Source organism: Rattus norvegicus, chromosome 3 (assembly GCF_036323735.1).
Source record: "Rattus norvegicus strain BN/NHsdMcwi chromosome 3, GRCr8, whole genome shotgun sequence".
Classification (NCBI taxonomy): domain Eukaryota; kingdom Metazoa; phylum Chordata; class Mammalia; order Rodentia; family Muridae; genus Rattus; species Rattus norvegicus.
Genome location: NC_086021.1, coordinates 28,664,507 through 28,688,308, shown reverse-complemented (window position 1 = coordinate 28,688,308; position 23,802 = coordinate 28,664,507). Strand labels below are relative to the sequence as shown.

General features: G+C 53.3%; 3 protein-coding genes across 7 annotated transcripts; 2 read left to right on the top strand and 1 right to left on the bottom strand.

The window, feature by feature from the left end:
• Positions 1-5,330: 5,330 nt before the first annotated feature.
• Positions 5,331-8,265, top strand: Ptgds (prostaglandin D2 synthase). Its single transcript, NM_013015.2, has 7 exons — positions 5,331-5,478; positions 5,883-6,022; positions 6,128-6,204; positions 6,857-6,973; positions 7,125-7,226; positions 7,637-7,692; positions 8,147-8,265. Exons 1-6 carry the CDS (start codon positions 5,365-5,367, stop codon positions 7,654-7,656), a joined length of 570 nt encoding a protein of 189 aa, NP_037147.1. The 5' UTR covers positions 5,331-5,364; the 3' UTR covers positions 7,657-7,692; positions 8,147-8,265.
• A 3,791-nt stretch (positions 8,266-12,056) lies between these two features.
• On the top strand, positions 12,057-15,403 carry Paxx (PAXX, non-homologous end joining factor). Of its 4 annotated transcripts, none has more exons than NM_001399308.1 (7): positions 13,843-14,090; positions 14,162-14,222; positions 14,383-14,432; positions 14,520-14,710; positions 14,809-14,868; positions 15,024-15,108; positions 15,183-15,401. In NM_001399308.1, the coding sequence occupies exons 1-7, from the start codon at positions 13,966-13,968 to the stop codon at positions 15,220-15,222; spliced, it is 612 nt and encodes a 203-aa protein (NP_001386237.1). In that variant the 5' UTR covers positions 13,843-13,965; the 3' UTR covers positions 15,223-15,401. The 4 variants fall into 4 exon arrangements, with proteins under 4 accessions (XP_038960645.1, NP_001386237.1, NP_001386236.1 ...); NM_001399307.1 differs by having other exon boundaries at positions 14,803-14,868; XM_039104717.2 differs by having other exon boundaries at positions 12,057-14,311; positions 14,803-14,868.
• Positions 15,404-16,142: 739 nt separating this feature from the next.
• Positions 16,143-18,133, bottom strand: Clic3 (chloride intracellular channel 3). Of its 2 annotated transcripts, none has more exons than XM_006233590.5 (6): positions 17,994-18,133; positions 17,141-17,250; positions 16,937-17,062; positions 16,694-16,800; positions 16,436-16,611; positions 16,143-16,354 (listed from the first exon to the last, which is right to left on the bottom strand). In XM_006233590.5, the coding sequence occupies exons 2-6, from the start codon at positions 17,194-17,196 to the stop codon at positions 16,196-16,198; spliced, it is 624 nt and encodes a 207-aa protein (XP_006233652.1). In that variant the 5' UTR covers positions 17,197-17,250; positions 17,994-18,133; the 3' UTR covers positions 16,143-16,195. The 2 variants fall into 2 exon arrangements, with proteins under 2 accessions (XP_006233652.1, NP_001013098.2); NM_001013080.2 differs by having other exon boundaries at positions 18,010-18,054.
• Positions 18,134-23,802: the final 5,669 nt, after the last annotated feature.

Sequence of the window (23,802 nt, the reverse complement as noted above, 5' to 3'; positions counted from 1 at the left end):
ATTTATCTTTTTTTTTTTTTCGGAGCTGAGGACCAAACCCAGGGCCTTGTGCTTGCTAGGCAAGCGCTCTACCACTGAGCTAAATCCCCAACCCCTATTATTTATCTTGACCACCAGTTTTGTATTAGTCTTCTGCAGCTGGCTGGGGATGAACCCGGTCATACTTTTTTTTTTCTTCTTCTTTTTTCTTTTTTTTCGGAGCTGGGGACCGAACCCAGGGCCCTGCGCTTGCTAGGCAAGTGCTCTACCGCTGAGCTAAATCCCTAACCCCTGAACCTAGTCATACTTAACTAACCATTATAATAACATTAATAATGGAGGGTTTCAAGGGCATCGCTCCCAACAAGTATATGTGCTAGGGTTTCTGATTTGGGGGCTGCAGTATCCTCTGGGACACTTGCCTTCCTTTGTTTGCTTTGTTGACCTAACTTCCTCCTTAGGCTCAGAAACACAGAGAGACACTTGTATTTAAACAGCACCTGGTCTCAGGCTGGGGAGCAGGGAGATGTGACCCCAGGATCTTCTGAAGCCTAGATCCCAGGAGGGGCTGAAAGGGAAGCGCCCAAGCACAGTGCCTCAGAATGTGGTACCACACCGTGCTAGGTACCTGTAAGGTCTCTCAGAACTGTGTATCGGTTTCCCTGGGTCCTCTTAGATCTCACAGTGAAAGTCAGAGCTCTGTCTCATGGCTGGACTTAAATTAAGATCCAGATACAACTTTAGTTCTAGCATTCAGGAGGCAGTCATTTGTGAGTTCAAGGTCAGACTGATCTATATAGAGAGTTTCAAGCCAGCTAGGGATACACAATGAAGCCCTGTCTCAAAACGAAAGGAAAAAGAAATCCAGACCCGGTAGCTGTTGTGAACCCACATGTGGGAGCCAGGAGATGCTGAAGGCCCTCCCAGCCTATCTTGCCCAGGACATCCAGCCTGGCCTGAGAAGAACAAGCCATTCCCCAGTCAGCCTGGTCCTCCAGGGACACTGTTAAGGATGCTGTAGCCTCATTGCTAAAGAACGCGGGCTTGCTCACTGCTGAGCCAGGCCGGGCCCTCTGGCAGCCCACTAGCTTTCTGGATCCCCCCATTGTAGGAAGAGAACGTGTTCGGCAGTCCCACCAGATTTCCTGACTTCCGACAGCTGCCTGCCTAGACCCACTTTCCTGGACAGCAGTTAGCCTGGCCGTCCTGGGACCCTTCTGGGTCTGGCTGACAAAATGCATGAGGCTTAAAGGCAAAAATTTACTCCAGGCTCCTGCTTCATTCTTGATCCTGGTCCTGGACCCTACAGAGCTGAGAAAAGGCAATCTAGAAGGGAGGCAGGGAGAGACAGCCATGTCCAAAATCAACAGGTGAAACCGACAGCTACAGAAAGCAGCCCTGAGAAGAACAGGGTGTGGACTTGAACAGAAACTCAGAGGCAGCCCAGAGCGCGGCCCGCACAGCTTGGTCAGTGAGCGGGGCCTGCTACACTGTAATCTCCAGACCAGTCCGGTTTTCTCATGCTACAGACCAGGGTACCACTAAGGTCAGTTTTCAGAGTCCAAAATTCTCCGCTCAGCTGCTTCTCCACAGCCTAGGGCAACAACATTCTTCTACGTACAGACCTTTGAGGAACATTTCTGGGAAGGGCTGTGAGAAAACATCAGGCCTGAGAGGATGGGAGCCTAGGTCCCCCGAAGATCACATACGGGCACCAGCACGCAAATGCATGCCCTTTTAACACAGAGGAGCCACACGCACTCGCGCACACACACTCACACATGTGCACCTTTTAACACTGCGGGGCTATACTCTGGCAGCTGGTGGACTGGGGGACTCAGACAGCACTCTCTCACCTGGCTCAGGTCCCACCAGGCCGTGAGGAGAAGCATGGAGATGACCTGGAGAGGGATCTGCTTCCCTATAGGACAAGGCTGGGACTGTTTCTAGAAGCTCAGACCTTGAGAACCTTCCAAGTCCAAGAGTTCGCGGGTGCTCAGAGCAGCCAGGTCTTACCCCAGACACAGTCCTGTGTACGGCCCATATGCTGACTCAGGCTCTTTCCCGTCAGGACAGCCTGAGTGCTGCAATGGGGAGAGGCAGGTCTGAGACTAGGTGGGGTAAGGGTCTCCAGCTCAGTTCATCCTCAATTTCTCAGACTCCTCATGCAGCCCAATGTCTATGACCAGTAAGGTTGAGAGGGGAGGCCTGACCAGAGCCAGGCTGAGGGGAGGAAGACGGTCCAAGGTCTTATCTTGGCCCAACAGATGCCCCTATTTACTGTGAACAATTCCTCGTGACTTGGAAGGCCCACATTTAACAAACTTCCAAGAGCTCCTGCAAACTAGGAACATCTCCACTCCTTTTGCACAGATGGGGAAACTGAGGCACATAAGGCTGGACATTGGCCTGGGTGACCTCGTCTCTGCTAGACGCAGGATGACATCTCTGTCTTGCTCATATTATCATCTACCCCTGGTTTTCAGTCACTAGAGGCTGCAGGAGGGGAATCTGGGAGAAGCTGGGCTGTAACACACAGCTGCCCTGTGCTCATGGGAAGCAAATGCCCTCAACTTCGTCAGTGCCCAAGAGAGAAGACCTCAGAGGCAACGTTGGCACCCAGGATCGTGCAGAGGCTAAAGCTGAGGGACTCACAGACTCACTTCACACCGGCTGAGTTCTGGCATGCTTTGCATTCCTAGGTCCCCACAGGAAATCACTGGTGAAAACTGGTGAAATGGGACTGTGAGACCAGGGGAGGAGGGGCCCCAGTCCGAACTCCACTACGCTTCCTGACAGGCTTCCTGCAGGTGTTCAGGCTTCTCCTAGGAGAGGGGTAGAGGGGGCAGGCACTGATGCAGACACACTTGGGAGATAAAACCAGCAACTCTTGGGCTGGAGAGATGCTCAGTGGTTAAGAGCACCCGACTACTATTCCAGAGGTCCTGAGTTCAATTCCCAGCAACCACATGGTGGCTCACAACCATCTGTAAAGAGATCCGATGCCCTCTTCTGGTGTATCTGAAGACAGCTACAGTGTACTTATATATAATAAATGAATAAATCTTTAAAAAAAAAAAAGCAACTCTCTCAGACAGGAGACAGGGCCACAGGAGGACTTGAAAGGACTATAGGCTCCCCACTCCTTTGCAACTCTGGTTTGGGCCATTGAGCAGATTGGGACAAGGCACTTCAGGGGCACAAATCTAGGTGGGGAGAAGCCTTCTGCTGTGGTGGGGGTTGGCAAGGCTATGGACCTCAGAAGCTTGTCCCCTCCAGAGGTGTCCCAGGACCAATGTGCTGTCCCTTCTTAGTCACCTTTACTCATGGTTCCACCAGAATCAGCACCATCAGGTCCCCAGTGGGACAGGCCAGCCTGAGCAGCATTGTGGATGGGTGTGGAGTAAGGTGGGGTCCTGGCACTGGCCCAGAAGGGGCACACAGGAGTGCATGGTCAGAGAAACGTCGTTAGCATGGAAACAGGGCAGCCCCTAATGCACCAGGGTTGACCTTGGACGTAGAACCATCAAGAGTCAGTCTGAGTGCCATGGTCCCTCCAGGAGGTCTGGATTACTTCTTCATTGTCATTAAAGCCACAGTATCCCTTGCAGCAACTGGAGCTGGGAGAGGGTAGATGGAGGGGGAGACCTGCCTATGGATCCTGTTCCCCTAAGTAGTCTGCCTCGTCTGGCCTCAGTGGGAGAGGATCTGCCTAGCCCTGCAGAGACTTGATGTACCATGGATGGGGATATGGGAGGGGGGAGCTTCCATCCTCAGAGGAGAAGGGGATCAGGGATGAGGGAGGGGCTGGGGGAGGGGGGAGCAAGGAAGAGGGGGCAGCAATCAGACTGTAAATAAATAAATAAATAAATAAATAAATAAATAAATAATGGGGAAAAATAAAACCACAGTATCTGGGCAGAAATAACTTTAGAGAAGAAAGATTTATTTTGAGGCGTGGAACTAGTAACAAAGGAGAAAAGAAAGCAGCAGGAGCAGGGACCAGAAATCACCTTCAAAGGCCCTTCTCCAACGACCTACTTTACCAGCGAGACCACACCTGCTAAAGGTTCCACAGATCCCCAGGTAGTACCTGCCTCCAGCAGAGGCTGTATAAAGCAGGAGAGTGCTGGGGACATTTCAGATCCAAACCATAAGAGGCTTCCACACTTGCAGGTATTTATTTCAGATGACTCTGCTCGGGGGTTTCAGTCATCTACAAGACCCCACACACAGGTTGATGTACCCAGACATGGGAATGCTCTGCCTCTCTGGAGAAAACTCCCAAATCAGCCACTGGGCCTGGCTGGGGTCAGCTTCCCCTCTCTCCTTAGGTCCAGTGTGTGGGTGGAGCTGAGCCTTCTGGCAGGCAGGCGCTGATGGGGGCTGAGTGACAGGGTGAGATCTTGCGTTCTTCTGGGTAGTTCTCCAATCTACCCAATATGAGTGAGAAAGCAAGAGACCTTCCTCACAAAGACCACTCAGATGTTCATGCTAAATGATCCTGTGTCCCAGAATCTAAGATTCCTGGGACACAGGGAGGGGTGAAGGGTGGTATTTACCAGCTCCTCTGAGATCATCGGTCTCCCATCCAGGGACAGGCCTTGAAAGCCAAGAAGAAGCCACAGACTCTGTCCTCACCTACAGTAGCTTGAAGCCCACCGCTCCACCCACCACCTCTATGGGACCCCAAAGGGCCACCATATGAACCCCAGTGGATGACCACAGGGAGGGACTGTACTCAGCACGACTGGTTCTTGGGTTCACTTCAGGGTAGAGTGCATGAATTTCTTTATCTTGGTGAGGTTTCCTCATGGCCCTATGACTGCTAGCCTTTCAGGACCAAATGTTCAAGGCACAGATGGTTCTTTGTGTTCCCTGCTGGGGTCATGGGACTTGGAAAGGGATGGTAGGTAGGGCTTGTGAGAAGCAGGTCTTAGCCATAGGTGGGCAGTGACTAGATTTTCCAGCAGCTGGGAAGCTCCAGAGTACACATCCGGCACCATGTGAGGTATGTGGGCTTTGCTGGCAGGGTGGACAAGGTCTGAGCCACTTCTGCCTCTGGAGTTGGGGAGGGGGGACAGGCAGAGGCCTCTGCCTGCCCTGCCCTGCTGACCTGCCCCTGCCCGTTCTTCACTGAGGTATGGGGCTCTGCTGGAGCCTCTTACATAATGAACAGATGAGGCTGCAGCTGGGGCAGCCGCCCGCCCTCCCTCACACCAGCATCACGAGCCTCCAGTGGGCAGTCCTTGGGCCTTGGGTGGAGGCCAAGCCTGGTTCATAAATAGGGTCTCCACGGTGGCCTCTGCTCCATCTGCCCACAGTCTTCCTTGCTTTGCCCACGTTGCTGGCCTCAGGCTCAGACACCTGCTCTACTCCAAGCAAATGGCTGCTCTTCCAATGCTGTGGACCGGGCTGGTCCTCTTGGGTCTCTTGGGATTTCCACAGACCCCAGCCCAGGGCCATGACACAGTGCAGCCCAACTTTCAACAAGACAAGGTGAGAGGGTCCCCTACCCCACACCCGAGGAAACAGAAACCTCAGGTCAGAGCCAGGCTTTCTCTCACAAGAGAGGGTGCGTTGGGCGCTGTCAGCCATGGGAGCTGTCTGGAACCGCGCTGGCACACAGCCTGGTTGGTCCACCTGACTCCGCCAGGAATGTGGCTCTGATACCCACTTTACCGGAAGAGTAGACTGGGGCGAGCACTGGGACAAAGACGGGAGCTCAACATCCTGGGGAAGGAAGGGGTCAATGAGGCAATGAGCCAGCCTACTAGAGAGAGAGAGGGGCGTGGATGCTACCAGAACCTGTGTGTGGGAGGAGTCAGAGTAGGGAAGGCCAGCCCACTAGGGTCTGCCCATGAGGGGCGCATGGTGCAGACCCGGGCATCCACTGGTCACAGTTCCTGGGGCGCTGGTACAGCGCGGGCCTCGCCTCCAATTCAAGCTGGTTCCGGGAGAAGAAAGAGCTACTGTTTATGTGCCAGACAGTGGTAGCTCCCTCCACAGAAGGCGGCCTCAACCTCACCTCTACCTTCCTAAGGTGAGACAAGGGGGTGTGGCAAGTTTCGGGACAGAAGGCCCCACAACCCTGTCTGGGGGACATCCTGGGGCTTGTTCCCTTACATCAGGGGTAATCTACCCACAGGAAAAACCAGTGTGAGACCAAGGTGATGGTACTGCAGCCGGCAGGGGTTCCCGGACAGTACACCTACAACAGCCCCCGTGAGTGAGCCACTTCCTTATCTGGGTAAATTCTGAGGTAAATGCTGGCAGACTGTGCAGCCCCCTGTCCCAAAAGGTGGGGATAATGGTCACACCACAAGGGTCAGTCATCCAAGACCAGACCTGATTGTGAATCTGCCTCAGGCACACAGGGCTACCTCTCTCCAGGGACTTTGGCCTCTCTGAAACCCAGCCACATTCTTCCAGGCCCCTTTCCTGTCCAAATGAAATTTCCCAGTACTCTGCTGCCCAAGTGGGTCACATACAGGCATTCCCCAAATCCTACCCACATTTCATAGCTCCTATCCAAGTACCTCTTTCCATGCCTCACCTGATCTATGGATTCCCACCAGAACCCTATTTCCTTGGCCTTCCTGCTATATTGTAACTCAGCCTGATGATTTCTTGAGTCTAAGTGTTTTCTGCCCTCTCCCCAAGATTCATGGTTTGGAGTTAGTGTTCAGGAAGGAAGCTAGAGATTGGGTGGTGGCCACCCAGGGGAGCACAGGGAAAGAAGCCAAAGCAGGGGTGGAGGAGGAAGGCCTGAGACCCTCCCCACAGAGAAGCCCACAAAGGCCACCCCCTCCAAGCAGAGGGAGATAGTGATGTGGGAGCCACATGTCTTAATCAGTGTCATTTCTTGGGTTCCCAGACTGGGGCAGCTTCCACTCCCTCTCAGTGGTAGAAACCGACTACGATGAGTACGCGTTCCTGTTCAGCAAGGGCACCAAGGGCCCAGGCCAGGACTTCCGCATGGCCACCCTCTACAGTAGGTATCCCAGCCCACAGGCCCACGCACAGGGCAGATGCCTGAGGTTGGAAACAGACCAAGGCCTAACCCAGAGGACAGTAACGAAGGTGTGTGGGGGCAGGGCGAGGGCTTTTCACCTCCTGACACCGGCCCCTTCTTTATCTACCAGGCAGAGCCCAGCTTCTGAAGGAGGAACTGAAGGAGAAATTCATCACCTTTAGCAAGGACCAGGGCCTCACAGAGGAGGACATTGTTTTCCTGCCCCAACCGGGTGAGGGAGGCTAAGCTGCTGAGGAGGGAATTAGTGCAGATTAGTGCAGCCTGTGGACTGGGGAGAGTGTGGCCGCCTACTAGTCCAGGGGCTCCAAGGAAAGAAATGGAGGTGTCAGTCTGTCCCGACAGTACCTCGACCTGCAGCCCCCTTTATTGGGAACCCTCTTCCTGGTGGACACCTCGCTGCCCTGTCTGCCAGCCCCCTAGCTAGGGATTTAGGGGCACTAACAGATGGAGAAAGACACCTTTTATGTTTTAAAGAACAGATTGGAGCAGGAGTGGGATGGAGTCTGAAGTGTGGGGCTCAGCCTTGGGGAGGCTTCGTAAAGTCCAGGGAGAAGACAAAGTCCTGGTGACTGTGGGTCTAAGCCTGATACTGACTACTTCCCTGGGCTTCTTTCTCAACAGATAAGTGCATTCAAGAGTAAACACAGGTGAGAGAAGTCAGTCACAGGTAACACATGGTAAGTGCCATTTACTCACTCAACATAAGACCACTGAGTGCTCATGTGACCACGGAGTGCGGGCTGGGGTGGGGGGGATGCAGCTGCCCAAGGACTGTCCAAGTGAGACAGCCAGAGAGAAAGGACAGTTCCAATTCCAGTGGCAGGAATAGAGCTGATGGCCAAGGGTTCATGGGAGAAGGATAACAGCAATGGGAAGGGACCGCCCCATGAAGCCCATCCTGCAAAATGAGTCTCCAAGGAACCAGAATGGACAAGATCGGGAAGGGACTGGTGGCCAGGGATGGACATGGCGAGTCAGAGGGCTGGCTCCTCACCTGTGCTGTTGACTGAGACTCTGAGACCATAGGCCCTGGAGGGATACCCTAGGAGGCCCTGGCCGGAAGTGTTGTTTGGGCCCCACTGGGCTCAGGGTGCTGCCCTCATCACTGATGGCTCTTGTTCTTCTGTGCAGGTGATGTGGCCTCAGGACTCCCGTGCTCTGTCACTCTTGAGACCCAAGCCCTGGCTCCCCAAAGACCTTCTCCGCCCTCCAGCTTTGCCTTGGTGGAGAAATAAAATCCAAAGCAAGTCAGACCTCGGCTTTTGTCTGTCTGTCCTCCGGGCCATCACTATAGCCCTCTTATAAATTTCTCAGTATGATGACCAGATGGGTGTTTGTCCCTGCTCAAGTCCTGAGTAGGAACAGCCTGACCAATGCATCAGGTTCAGCGCCTACTCTGCGTAGAGGGGCTGCAACCTCTATGTGGTGACATACCCCAACCAAGAGAGTCACAGGTCCTGCAAGCTGCCAGCCACAGCCAGGCCTGGGCTGGGCTGCGGGGCGTCAGTCACTTAACCGCTAATCCCTTAGACAAGTCTACCCGTCCATCCAGGGAGCCTCGGACCCTGTAGGTTCTTCAAGGTATGGATAAGAATCTCTGGATTAGGCAATAAAGTTGGAAGGGCAAAAAGGAGTCGTTTAACAGATAGAGTGGGCTGGAGAGGCTGCCTGTACCTCTGCTCCTACCCCAGCCCTCTGACCAGAGCCCTAGCATCAAAGGCACCAAAACCACAGATGGCCACCCAATTAGTCCCCCTTTTCTTCCAAATTTCCACCTGAGCAGCTATTCCCAAGTCCTCATCTCTTTCCCTCCTGGTTCATAGTGAGCAGGTCTCAGGCCCAAGCAGACTACACCAAGATTCGGGTCAGCGGAGAGGGTTGCCTCTGGGAAGTCTTCCTGAAGAAAGGGGATACACTATGCCTGTTCTGACACCCGAGAAGTGTTAGGCAGCCCTCAGGCCTGGAGGTCACTTGGGCTACCTGCCCCTGACTGCTGAGTTCCTCACCCCTCCCACTGGAACCATGAGCTGACAGGGTGTGATGTGGGAGTGCAAGTCAATCAGTGGTCTATCACACTGGGTGTGTCCCAGGGCAAGCCAGCTATCTCAGGGCATCTGGGGATACGAAGGCCACTGAGAGGAAGCCATGAGAGTTCTTTGGCCTGTAGGACCCTCCAAATTCTGTGGCTCTACTGATTTGTTCATTCTTTGCCCTGCTTGGAGTGTCCCTGGCTCTAGTACCCAGTCAGGACAACCTCGATGTCAACCAGGGAAGCCCAAACCCATCTCCTTTCTTCACCCCAAGCTTTTGTGCACACTTTCTTTGGGTCCAGCCTATCAGTGTCTTAGACTTCAAGAAAGGCCTCCATCCATTTGCTATAGCAGATCACATTGTGAGCACAGTGTCCCGGACCAGCAGTTAGAATAGGTTGCCTCGTTCTCCCAACCTACAGTTGTAGGTACAGAGGCCATGGTACTGGACACTGAGCCTTGGCAGGAAAGCAAGAGCATCCTGGCAAGATGAAGTGGGCTCTTCTAGGACACAGAGGATTCTACCCATCTTTCCCGCCCTACCCTGCAGTCCAGAGGACCCAGCACATACGTGCGGCTATATAAGGAAGCAGGGCTTCCAGGACTATAAAAGGTATGCATGGTTCTAGTGAGAGCCTTGCCCAGTGGTGACCTGGCTGTTAGGTTTAGGTAATCCCACATGAGCGATCCTATGACTGCACTTCAATTTGCCCTTAGATGAGGGCAAGCGTGAAGCTCAGTGATGGTCGGGGAGTGGGGACTAGATCTGTCTCTGACATACCAAAGTGCAGCCCATAGACTCCTGACAGCCTGGGCAGTGGGGACCCAAGGAAGAGCCACAGAAGCTCCCCAAAGGACCTTGGCCTACACTGAAAGTCTGCCTGTGACCTGCATGAGGAAACAGGGTGTGTATGTCTGTCTGTATGTGTGTGTCTGCAGAGGAGGCTGGGGACCTACACTCCGCCAATGTATGCCTTGGAGTATGCCCCATCACAACACTCTGTAAGCTGAAGCACTTGGTCCCCTTGTGAGGGCCAACAGGAGACCCTGTGACAGCTCTGCATGGGCAATGTCCTCAGCTCCCGGGGGTTGCCTGAAAAAGCCAGGCAGATCTTGGGGTTGCGCACCACCAAGGGTCACTGGTGGCTCAGGTGTGGAGTTCTTTCTGCCTAGGCCAGATGGCAGTTCCCAGGAGAGGGAAGCAACCTTCACCAAGACCGCCATGGCCAGGCAGTTCCACAACCCAGGTGAGGAGCTTGGATGGGCGAAAGACTGTCACTTGGCAGCAGGGAAAGAAGTGGGGTAGGGTACCTCATTGTATAGGCTGCAGGATGGCAAATGGGTAGCCATCTTGGGGAGTGTCCCAGGGGCGGCTTCCATGTTGGGGAGCTTCTGAGGTAGGCAGGCATCTTTGAATCTTGGTCAGCAAACTACCTCTCACTCTGAGTCATGACCTAGAGTGACATTCCTGTGCCCTTCAGGGACAAACCAGAGATTTTGCTGTGGTGTACTTCAAGACACAGAAGCAACACTCTAGTACGTTGGCAGGGGAGCTGGTACTGGTAACCCCCAGTGCCAGCCAAGGCCCCCTCTCCTGGAGCAGTGTTCCCAGCCTAGGTCTGGCCATGTGCTCTCTCATGGAGAAAGAAACTTTGTTTCTCAGAGTGTCTTCTTGGGACTTCTATGCTTAAAAGTCTGCAGCAGGGGGCTCAGTGTCTAGGCCAGGCGAGGGAGCAGAATGTCAGGTCAGTATACACAAGAGACTATCATCAGCTGAGGGTGGAGGAATTAGGGAAGGGCGAAGGCGTCCATGAGACCCGCTTTCTCAACACATCAGTGTGTTGTGCTGGCACAGATGAGTGTCCCCAGAGGTCCTTCCTAGTGCCCACCCCAACACCAACCTGGGTGTGGTCTCCAGTTATGGAGAAGGCAGGGAGGCCACAATAGCTTCAAGTAGCTCACCTACCCCTCAAGACCCTTCCCCCCACTTTTGGTAATGCTTGGGGACCCACTACACCTGCTCCTTGTTTGATGGACCCAGCCACCTGCAGAGTCAATCTGGTCATGATGCTTCTGTGCTGAATCTTCCTCCAAACACCTCCCTGTTCTCTCTGCAGCTCCCCAAGCACAATAAAAATTTTGGTGAAGCTGACAGCAGCAGTGTTTCATAGGGAGTCAGAGCGTGGATGGTGGGTGGCAAGGCCTGTCTAAGGCTCAAAACCACATAGGCTGGGTCCCTTAGGGTAGGGTAGGGTGTAGGTTTGCACCCTGGTGCTCGGAAAGGACCAGACCCTAGTTCTTCAGAAGGAAGACCCAAGGTGCCTAAGGGCCCTTCTTGGACCCTGTAGTCCCCAGCATCTGGCCTGAGAGTACAATACTGCTGGTTTAGCTGCCCAGAAGCTCCTGCTCTGGGACCATAGTTATATGGGGCAAGCCATATTCCACCCTGCTTCATGTGTGCCATGGGAGCCACTGTAGACAGATTCAGCATTCACGTACCTTAAATAGAAGAAGGCTGTTGAGGATTGGGGATTTGGCTCAGTGGTAGAGTGCTTGCCTAGCAAGCGCAAGGCCCTGGGTTCGGTTCCCAGCTCCGGGGGGGGGGGGGGAGAAGAAGGCTGTTGAGCTGTCTCTCAGGATAAAGGTATTTGCTGCTAAGTCTTATGACCTGATTTTGATTCCTGGGACCCAGGATTGAAGAAGAAAACCAGCTGCCCTTTGACCTCTGGCCTTTGCACCATGGCATACATATACCCATACACAATAAAATGAATAAAATATTAAATAAAAATGAGGGGGCTGGGGATTTAGCTCAGTGGTAGAGCGCTTACCTAGGAAGCGCAAGGCCCTGGGTTCGGTCCCCAGCTCCGAAAAAAAGAACCAAAAAATAAATAAATAAATAAAAATGAGAATGACTGGGGGGTGGCACTCACATTGGCCTCCGGTCTCTACTTGCACATACATGTGTACACACACACACACATATGTACAACACACGGGGAAAGGTAAGTGTACTATTTCTGTTTATACTGGATACCGCATAACTCGTTTAACTTTTGCATGTGTGCTAGGACCCTGTCATCTAATCCTGCTAGGTAGGTACCTGGGATCCTTGGGCTTCAGCCTTTCCATCGGGATTTACAAGAAAAGACAAAATTGTCCTGAACTGTTTGAGGGCAAAGTTCAATGCTATCTGTAATGTAAAACATTCTGTAAAAGTTATGGAATTTCATAAAAAATACTGATTGTAAATTTGTCAAAATGTTGATAATTCTTTCATCTGAGGCTCATTATATGGTATTATTTCTGCTTTGTAGTCAGTTTAAAATTTTTCACTCACATTGGCAAAACAAACAAAACAGAGCAAGCAAACAAAACCAGCAGCCTCATAGGAGGCCAAGAAACAAATCCCTGCAGAATTTAGAGGCTTAGCACAAGAAGCAGCCTTAGGGGCTGGGGCAGGCCCTCTAGTGGAAGATGATGCCACATCCATCTCCCAGGCCCGTGGTCTGGACAGGGCTCTGCTTCTCAGCTCTGGCTCTAGCTCTGGCACTGGCACCGGCACTGGCAGGCCTCCGTATTTTGATATCAAAGTTTTCTCTGGGTTGCCTTGTGTTGTGGGAGAAAGGTCAGCCATCACTCCTTCCATATTCCAGTAGCAAGACCTTAGATGCAGCTCCTGGGAGGGTCAGACAACGACAGAAATGCAGGCAGACATCAACGCTGTGCCAGAGCTGTAAGACCAGGATGTATGGTACACAATGACAGGCAGGGAAAGTAAGACATGGGAGGGAGGAATGGAGACTTGGGCAGAGGCGAAATGTTCTACATGGAGCCTCAATAGGACGCTTTCAAAGGAGCTATGGGTAGTACCCTGGCTGGGGACAGACAACCCACACATAGGCTCTGGTCGGGAGCAAAACTAGAGGAAAGTGGGAACTGAGTGTGTTTGGCTGATGGCACCCTTCAATGTTAGCACAATTCGAAGTTACTAACCACTCTCACCGTGGGTCTTATAGGTTCCTGATAGTCTTGCACAGCCTTGGGAAGACTTCTGTTCCTAGCAGGCCTCCTCCTGAGCATACCCTTCTCTGGGCTCCACTCTCTGCAGGTGGCACCAGCCCCTATTCTGCAGGCCCTGTGTGGATTCTGATCAACACTTTGCTGCAAGCTGAGTGCTGTCCTATTGGATTATTCATCCCTCCCATTAGATCTCAGGTTCCAGAGACCTTGTGATGGTGAAGGTGTCCTCAGGGCCGACAGGTAGCACACAGAGGATGGTGGTGACTCGAGCAATGGGAGGGTATTGCCAGGGAGAAAATTATGTGGGGAGGTCTCCAAACGTTTGTCAAATGTACTGTACTTACTCTTGTATTTTGTTACAACTCAGCTTTGGAAAGAGATGTGTTTATATCTAAAGTGACATGAAGGGACAAGTGACCAACAGTTTGGAGGCCCTCCAGGACAAGCCCATGGGAGATAGATAGGAAAAGAGGACCGGCATTGAAGAGCAGCAGATGTGTGCGGTTGCTAAGAGGGACCTAGAAAAGCGGAGGAGCACAGGGAGTGAGGCCATAGTAGATCTCTGCTAGGGTGCAAGGGCCACATGGCAAAGCCCAGAATAGCACTGAGGAGCCTACATCTGACGGCGCTAAGGCGCTAAGCCCCGCCTTCCGAGTGCCTCCAGCCACGCCCCACGCGCTGAGCCGCGCCCTCTAGGTACCCCAGTCTGGATTCCGGAAACAACGTCAACCTTGAGTACCGCCGGTCCCTGCAGTCTTGTCCTTCCGTCCCTCTAGACACCAGAAGTTCCGCCTCTGAACGGACGTCTTAGCTTGCGAGTCACCGAGTTCATACTTCTGCGCAGGCGCCCTGAGCCTGTCTCTGGCTTGGCTCTTGCGGCGAGACCGCCCTGCTGTCATGGCTCCTCCGCCCTTGTCGCTGCCGCTTTGCATTCTGCCGCCGGGCTCCGGCTCTCCCCGCTTGGTGTGCTACTGCGAGCCGGAGAATGGTGGAGACTGGGACCGCGACGATTTCAACCTCTAGTGAGTGGAGTGTAGGGATGTGGGGTGCGGGAGCGCAGCGGGCGCAGTGTCTGACAGCCCCTCCCACCCAGTGTGACGGACGCCGCGGAGCTCTGGAGCACCTGCTTCTCGCCTGACAGCCTGGCGACGCTCGTGCGTAACTGCACTGGGGATAGAAGACATCTGGAAGCTTGCCACCTCCCACCCCTCCCCGTGGCAGTGGTTCTAATAGCATTTCCAAGGTTGGGCAGTTTGGAATGTCCAGTGGGTCCAGGGTCCTGGGCACTTAGTGACAATTACGTGTTTCCAACAGAAAGCCCGATTTGGCCTAAGTGGGACTGAGGATATCCATTCCCGGTTCAGGTAAGTTCCAGTTAGGGAGGCCACGTGAATGAGGAGCTTGGGGTAGTGATAGCACATGGTGGCCATAACACACATCTCCCTCCTTAGGGCAGCCTGCCAACAGCAGGCAGTGACTGTAAGACTGCAAGAGGACAGAGCATTGATGACCCTTTCAGGGGATACCTCTGCCCTGGCCTTTGACCTCTCCAAGGTGCCCAGCCCAGAGGCAGCCCCCAGGCTGCAGGCTTTGACTCTCAGCCTGGCAGAGCATGTATGCAACCTGGAGAGGCGGCTGGCAGGTACTGTATGTGTGGGCACCTGTACCTTCCTTCGGGGACATGCTTTCACAGACCCTCCTGGCATTGAGTGATATGCCATGGCTTTCTCCCAGCCACAGAAGAGACCGCCATTAGCCCCAGGAAGAGCACCCAGCCAGCAGGCACTCAGTTCTTACCAGGTAAGGGGCAGGCCTGGCATGTGGGCTGGGGCTGCTCTTTCCCCGGAACTGCCTCTCCAGATGCCCCACGCTCTAGGGAGAATCTTTCAATGTGGATAGAGTTCTGGCCAGGGTTCTTTGGAATTCAAGATTTCCCTGATCCTATTTTCTGGCAGAACTTGATCACCAGAGAGGCAGCTCTGGGTCTGGGGTCAGGAGACGGTGTCCAGGGGAGTCTCTCGTCAACCCTGGTTTCAAAAGGTACTTGCCACCTGTCTTCCCTACCCTGGTCCCTTCCTTTTCCTCTTTGCCTTACATACTCTCTTGCCTTCTAGTAAGAAACCAGCTGGTGGTGTAGACTTCGATGAGACCTGAAGCTAGCAAAGCCTGTGTGACCTTGCCAGGAGTCTGTCTGCAAGGAAAGGGGACATCTAGGACCCCTAACCAGAGACACCCTTTGCTTCACTTCCCCTGTGGTCCTGCTGATGGGCAAAAGTACCTCTCATCCCTTCCCCATCAAATAAACTGCTCCCTTGGGGAGAGATGCTAGGCCAGACTTGACTGGTGAAGGTTGGCCTTGGGGACGGGGCCAGAGAAGACCCTTTTGGTGTACTGTGGAGCCCCTGGATGCAAACAGAGGCATCAGGCTCTCAGCATCCAGGAAGCTCTCCTGCCTGGGTCTGAGGGCAGGCAGCGAGCTTTCTCAGACCTATTGTGTTATTTCCACGTGGTCAGCGCAGAAGCTGAGGGAGTCCTGCTCTAGTAGAGCCAGGACTCTCTAAGGCTTAGAATGGTGTCCCACACTTCCAAGCCCCACCCAGGCCAGGCAGATCATACCTGTCCCATACAAAGGTGCACAGGGGACTTGTCTTGGAGGCCCCCACAGGGCATCAGGCAATGGAAGCCCCTCATAGGAGATAGGGTTGGCCCACAGCCTGTGGCTGGACTGAGGAATGTAGGCCTGCCCCCACCCACTTGGCCTGGATCCGAAAGGCTGAGCTCCATGGGGTTCTGTTCTCCACCCTTCTTGGCCATCCAGGGCACCCCACCCAGTGCTGGCCTGACTGGTTTGGGAGACTAATCCAGTCCCCTAGATCCCTGATGCCTCTGTGCCAAGGCAGCTGTAAGGGGCCCCAGGCCTCTGTCCCACACCATGGAGGAGGATGCACTGTGCTCTGCCCAGTGGACTTTCTTGCCTTCATCTCTCTGGGCAACCACCTTTAACTATGTTTCTCACTATAGGTGAGGTGGCATCATGGTGGGTCTCTGGCCATGGATGTTCAGGACACGGTTACTTGTGGCAGAGATGCTTTATGGGAATGCAGATGAGTGTATGGAGGTAGGGGTGCTAGCGGGGGTGCACAGCAGGCTGGTAGGCTGCCAGGATCTCTGCGCTGTGTGGACACGTGTACTTGAACTCTTTCTCCTGCAATGCACTGTCCAAGTAGCGGCGAACGCAGGACAGTTCCGCAGGGATGGGCCTCTGGCGGAAGTGCGCACACACGGTCTGTGGGTGCAGCAGAGTGTGATGAAGGGCTCACTCAATGCCCCCAACCTACCCACACCTACCCACTGCTCCCTCACTCACATCCACAATGTGCAGCTTGGGTAGCAGGCTGCAGTCAGCCAACGTGAGCTGGTCACCATCGAGAAAGCGGCGGCGGGATTCAGAAAGGTGTGGCTCCTGTGCCAGTTCATGGTCCAGTGGTGTACCCAGGTACCTGTCCAGCCTGGTCAGGGCCCGGAGCAGCTGCTGATACAGGGCTTAGGGGCAACGGTGACAGTGAGGACTCAGCCTTGGCCTGGCGTTAGCCCTCCTGCCTGTACCTGCTGGCTTGTGTCTCACCATCGTCCTGTGTAGGCACTGGGTTCTTGATGAAGGCAGAGAACTTGTGGAAGATGTCATTGCCTGCTGTGTTGGACTCCCTGTACCTAGGTGCCAGGCCAGGAAAGCTGTAGGCGTGAGTGGTTTGAGAACTCCAATCAGACCCTTAAGTACACTGTGCCTCAAAGCACCCTACCTAGGCACTCTCCCAGGTGTCCCCCGAGGAGGTCCCATCTTTGCCCTCCTGCCCCATCAGGTGCTCACTCGGGTGGCCCCAATGTCTCTTCCAGAAACTCCTCAATCTGCAGTGTGTCTGTCTTGACGTCCCCATCATAGAGTAGGATGGGCAATTGTGATCCCGGTGCGAAGTCCTTCAGCACATCCAATGCCCTGTGGACACCAGGCAGAGGGGAGGTGGCTGGCCCAAGGTGGGCAGAGACCAGGGGAGGGTCCAGGGTGGTGTCTCACCTTCGTGTGTCCACTGTGGTGAGTGTGAAGGGCACGCCCTTGAGGAGCAGGACCATGAAGAGCCGCTGACAGGAAGGGCAGTGTCCCACGCTCTCGCCATCCTCACTGGCCTGGGTGGGTGGAAGAGAGGTGTCCCGCTCTGAGCAGACCCAGGAATCCTGCCACCTGGCTGGGTGGGACTCTGCCTCCCACTGCCATTGGCTCTGGAGGCAGGCTAGGGCTCTGGCTTGGCTGGGCATGGCGTCTACAAGTGTCTAGTGAGGGCCCTTGAACTGATCCCTGGAATGGGGAGCACAAAAGTTTTTCTTCCAGAGCCAAAGGGTTCTAGTCACAGAGACTGGCTGCAGGGTGGGGCAGGCCAGAGAACCATCTTCCAGTGATTAACCCACACAACTGGGCATTGAGGTTAACAGCTCAGGGACGGAGAGGGAAGGGACCGAGGAGGAGGCCAGGTCCTGCTCCCACTCAGATCTGAGCACAGGCCTGATAGCTAATAAGGCTATCTCTGGCAAGTGCCCAGCCTGATCCTGAATCTCTAGCTAAATGGCTGGTGCCAGCTACTGATTGACACCTCCTCACTGAGGAGCTTTCTCCCAGAGCTGAGCCAGGTCCGTGAGCCAAGGTGAAGGAAGAGCAGGACCTGGGCTATCTGATCCTCCTTATGGCAGCCCCTCCCCCAGGATGCCTGGGCTATCTGATCCTCCTTATGGCAGCCCTCCCCCAGGATGCCTGGCTCTGCTCAGCCCTGTGTGGGGCAGCTCAAACCCACCACAGGGATAAGACGTAGGCACCATTAGGAAGACCCACCCCCCCACCTGAACAACAGCAAAAACCAACCCAGCACCCCTCTAACCCAGCATGCCCAGAACCTTCACAAAGAGCTGGAGCTTGGTGGTTTCAGCCATGGTGGGAGCTGAGGCATCTGGCGGCAGCGCAGGGCACAGGGTGTGCCTTGGGAGCTCTTTAAGTCTCTCAGGGTGCTCCACCCTCCCCAGTCAGTGGGCCCGCCCCATGGAGCCACCTAGGCAACAGATAGGTTGCCAGAGCAGAGCCAGCCGTCAGTGCAAGACCAGGGTGTCCATGGATAGCAGTGGCCAAAGGGGGCCTGAGTCTGGGGCCAGCTGTGAGGATGGAAGGCTGGCTCAGAGCAAAAGACTGAAGCCTCCGTGTGATTGTGAGGGGGTTAGTGTGTTAATGTAGACAGGGTTGATCTCAGCCCAGGCAGGCGCTGTCTCACAGCCCTCTGCGGCTCATTCTCCATTGTCAAGTCCTTACCCTAGAAAGCCAGGGAGTGGGAATGAGTGGGAAATGCCTCAGTCTGCCCGTCTGTGGGAGAAATCCTCCCGGAAGAGATGCCCCCTCCCAGTCCAGGTAGGGCCCTCTGCCCTCAGGGCGGGCCCACATTCCAGACGTGTTCATCGCCCGCAGGCTGATAAGCCTGGTTTTGGTGTTTAACCCAGCAGAGCAGTGGTTTCCATGACCCCATTCTGTCCACACAGACACACAGGCTCAGAGTAGGTTCCTTCCTTCCTTCCCTCCCTCCTTCCTTCCTTCCTTCCTTCCTTCCTTTCTTTCTTTCTTTCTTTCTTTCTTTATATCTTTCTTTAAAAAAAAGATTAATTTATTTGAAGACAGCATCAGATCCCATTACAGATGGTTGTGAGCCACCATGTGGTTGCTGGGACTTGAACTCAGGACCTCTGGAAGAGCAGTCAGTGCTCTTAACCACTGAGCCATCTCTCCAGCCCCAGTTTCTTTCTCCTAACCTTGACCTTCAGATGCCACCAGGAAGGGTTAGAAGCTACTACCTACTGGCTGAAATGGGGATGCGGTCCCCAGCAGAAAGGAAAAGACCACAATAGTGTGACCCTTCCAGGCACGCATCTGCCATTCAGTCTTCCCAAGCCCATTGGGCTCCACAGTGGAGTTCCTTTGGCATTACTTCTGTGTCTGCCTGCGTTTTATAGCAGCGGCCATCCAGGAGAGCTGTCCTTTACTTGTGCTCACAGAGGACCAGCACTGCCCACTGGCTAAGACAGGACTTTGGATTGCTCTCCTGTCTCTGGTAGGCTGGTGCCATCCAGGCTACATAGTACAGTCAAGGTGGCTCCCTACCTGCCCACTGCCTGCTTACACACTCGACCCCTAGTCAGTGCCTAGCTGTGCCAGGCTTCCCTCCGCCTTAGCCGGGCCTGCTCGTTTCCCTGCCCTCAGCCGGAGCTGAAGTGGAGCACAGTTCTGACATCCTCGGAGCTTGGATTCATGCCAGAGGCTCTCCCTCCTCTATCCTAGAGCCAGCTTTTCTGTCCTTTGCAGACAAATCACCACTGTGGGGCAGCCCCCGAAGCCTTTGCCAACTGCCAGTGGGCTTCGGACACGCCACGGTTATATATTTTTGCAAAGCTGCCCTTACAGATCCACAAGGAAGGGGTGAAGTGGACAGACAATATGAGCAGTGGCCTGGAGGGAAAGAAAACACATCTCAAGAAACAAGGCAGAATGACCCTGGCTGGCTGGCACTGCTTCAGGGGGAGCCGTGGACACATCATGTGTCAGTCTGTGAGTAGTAGGAGCTATCAGTGCTCTGCTCCCATGCTTGGAGCATGGAGGCAGCTACAGTTTGCCTCCCAAAACCCAGCTTCACCACCGCACCACTGAACTGTCCCCCAGGGTACCAGCAGAGAGAAAGGGACAAGAGGTGGCCCCCGTGTGCATGCCAACAGAGTTTGGCATTATAGGTTTGTTGTGTTAGAAGACAGTGTCCTGAAAGAGGCAATCAAATTAAAAATGTGACCATCCAATATGCTCTAATTGAATATGACTCTGTCCTTTCAAAAGGGGAGTTCTGTGGGTGGGAATTTCTCAGTGGTAGAGAGCTTACCCAGTGTGCCCTGTGTTTGATCCTCAGCACCATAAAGGGGGTAGAGGAGATTTGAACCTGAGTCTTGTGCACAGAACACCCTGTGAACGTGATGGAGGAGCAGGCAGGATGACACACCTATGCCCCACAGATTGTCAGAGTGTACAGCAAAGTCATTGACTAGGGGAAGGGCCTGGAACACACTCAGCCTTTCAGGGGAGCCAGCCTGCCCTAACCCCAACCTCTCTTCTCTTTGTATGGTGACCACAGCAAACCAGTACCAACTGGAAGACAGAGAACCAAAAGAAAAAGCATCGTTATCAGCTTTGGAGATCAGGAGCTTCCACTGGCTCATTGTGAGCGAGAGGCCTCAGCAGGCAACTCTGACAGGAGGAACAGACACCAGCTTTTGTTCTGTCCACACACCATGTGCGTTTTCCAGCCTGTGAATTCTCTTGTTTTCTTTTTGAGACAGGATTTCTCTGTGTAGCCCTGGCTGTCCTGAAACTTGCTCTATAGACCAAGCTGCCCTTGAACTCACAGAGATAGTGCTGGGACCAAAGATGTGTCCACCACTTCCAGTGGTGGTAAATATTCTAAAAGAATAAAGAGAGAGCCAGGCCTGGTGATGCTCAGAAGGCTGAGACAGGAGGATCACAACTTCAAGGCCTGCCTGGGGACTCAGTGAGGCTCTGTTTCTAAGTAAGTGGGTTGGATAGAGCGAGCTCAGAGGTCAAACAATTCCCTCACTTCAACCCCAACTCTGCCAGTACCCCACCCTCCAGAGAACTTCATGCCACCCACTTTGGCTGAACCCATGACTTACTGGGCCATAGGACCTCACCCTGAAATCTCTAATATATACAGAACATCCTCTGGGAGCTGACAGACCCAAGACTGGCTCATGTCTCCCTCCTTGTACATTTTACTTCTGACACAAACAAGAGGGCCTCTTATAGAAATCCCATTCCTGTACAAAGTTGCAACATTTTTTTTTCAAGATATAGTCTCATGTAGCCCAGGCTGGCCTTGAACTCCTGATCCTTCTCTCTCCTTCTCAAGTGCTGCAGTTACAGGTGCATGCCATTGCCTCTCCTCTAACAGTTCTTATGAAGAGAGACACAAACTGTGAGGGAATAGGGTGTGGGGGACTAGGGTACACTGGAGTATTGGTAAGGACTTGCTCAGGTATTTCTGAGCTCTGCCAGTAGAAAGTCCCTAGGTGTGGTGACATTCCCATAGCAGATCCTTAGTCCCCCCAAAGGGATCTACCGTGGACTGTCACGTCTCCCCGATTCATGGGTTGAAACCCTCATCATGATGTTAAAGGAGTAGGAGGTGGGGCTTATCAGAGTTGAGCCGAGTCTACAGATGGGGACTTCATAAGTAGAGTCTGTAGTCTTACAAAGGAGACCCACCAGGATTCCACAAAGAGAGCGCTGGTCTTAGACACCTAGCCTCCACAGCTATGAAGAATCAACTTACCACTAGTTCATGGGTCTCCAGACCTCTGAGTTATTAAAGAAGCCCCAGAGGGAAGGGAGGAAGGTTTGGTTTGTGTGGTGGCCAGAAAGCAGGGGCAGCTCAGAAACTGTCAAGACAGGGCAAAAGAACACAGGCCAAATCAAGCCAGGAATGGGGGTCTATGCCTATAATCCCAGCATTTAGGAAACAGGCAGCCTGGGCTGAACACAACGATCCCGTCTCAAAAACAAACAACAACAACAACAAAACCAACAGCCAGCAAGAGGTGGCTTAGTGGTCAAAAGCACTAGCTGTTCAAATACAAGCCTAAAACCTGCCTCTGATCCCTGGAGCTGATGGCTGAAGTACAAACAGCTCTAAAATGATGGAATGTGCTGGCCTAAGCACACACATTCTCATGCCCACACACACCCACGCACACAAAGAATAAGGAAGAAACTTAAGTGCACAGGTCCACAACGACATTACTTTTTTAAGTGGAGAATTCTGTGAGAATGCCAACTGACATGTGTGGAAAATGAAGTAGTCACCAGTCCTGGGCCATGTTCTGCTGCCTCATTGTCCAGGTCCTAAAAGAAAGGTCCTCCCAAACTCCAGGACCCAGCAACCCTCACCAGGACTCCTGGCATCAGCATGTCATAGCTCATGGTATTCTTCCCAAAAGATGTCCAACTGTATCTGACTCAGGAAAGAATCAGACCCACTCAAATCTCTGTACTTGTCAAACCTGTCCTGGTTGAGGGGCAGGAAAAAACTCTGCCAGACTCATGGGTGCATAAGAGAGGCAGCTCCTCTAACTGGCCCTAGAGGGAGAGCTTTCTTTCTTTTTTTTCCTTGCCTTTCTGTTTTTGGACAGGGTCTTGTGTAGCCCATGTTGGCCTTTGACTCCTGGTCTTCCTTCTGTTGGTCCCGAGTCCTGGAGTATTCCCATCAAACCTAGTGTGCTGGTTAGTGCTTTGTTACCTTGACAAAAGCTAGAGTCATCTGGGTAGAGGGACTGTCATTCAGAAATATCTGCATTAGATTGGCCTGTAGGCAAGTTTGTGGGACATTTTCTTAACTAATGATTGATAGAGGAGAGCCTGCCCAGCCCGCTGTTGTGGTGGCACCCCTGGGCAAGTGCTCCTAAGATTGTATAAACAGGCTGAGAGGAGGCCAGGAAGCAGTGCTTCTCCATGGCCTCTGCTTCAGTTCCTGCCTTCAGGTTTCTGCCTTGAGTTCCTTCAGTGATGAACCGTAAGACGAAATACACCTTTTCCTCCCTGAGCGATTGGCTGTGGTGTTTATCCCAGCAATAGAAAGCGAACCAGGACTCCTAGCTTTTCTTCCCCCTTTAACACTGCATGGTATGAACCTTGTTTAGTCACAATAGTTCTTCACCATCGCCAGATTGAAAACTTCAGAAAGTGAGCCCTTCTTGGTCCCAGCGGCACACCAGGCCATCTCTCCAATGACCACGGACTTGATGAGCAGTGGGTACTGCTTAGCTGCTTTGCTGATGGGTATCTTGTGACAAAGTAAAGGGAGGGGCAGTAGTGCGGGCTCTGGAGCCCTCAGGCTGCACACATGATTACCTTAACTGGCCTCCAGCCTGTAGCCCATGGCTGCCCTTATAGCAGAAGCTTCTGGGCCACAGCCACCTGGATGTCTCTGTTCCTTCTAGCCCTGCTCAGCTCCTCAGCCTACTCAGCTTTAGCTGGGGATGGCAATGCTCTCACAGCTCCTATGCCCTACAGCGTTTTAAAAAGCTACATAGGAAATGCCTCAGGGTCTGGGGTGACAGCATGGTGTCTGTGTTGTTTCCAGAGGTCCTTGCATGTAGTGGTGGGGAACTGTGAGGGCAAAGCAGAGCAGAAGCAGCTTGGGGGTGGCGAGGCTGCTAGTTCTGAGCTGCTGCTTATTTATGATGGGTTAGCAATGAGAAGGGTTCTGCCAACAACCATAGGACTGCGCACCCACCTTCACTAGCACTGGGGAGGCAGAGGCAGGGAGAGCGCTACGTTCAAGGCCAGCCTGAGCTACAGATCAATTTCCAGGGCAGCCAGGGCTACACAGAGAAACGCTGTTTTGAAAAAACAAAAACAGAGTGTTCCAAACCACGAGGTTGTGAGGAGGGAGTGGGGTACACACTCTTCCTGCAACTGTTCTGGAAGTTTCAAAATTAAGATGGTGGGGTTACACTGTAGGATTGTCACAAATTCAGAAATCCATGTCCTGTGCAGGAATTAAGTGCACTTCACTGGGTCTCGGGGGTCCAGGCTCAGAAATCTATTCTGGGATTCGGGATCCTGTTGTATGTGTGGAGGCGAGAGAACAA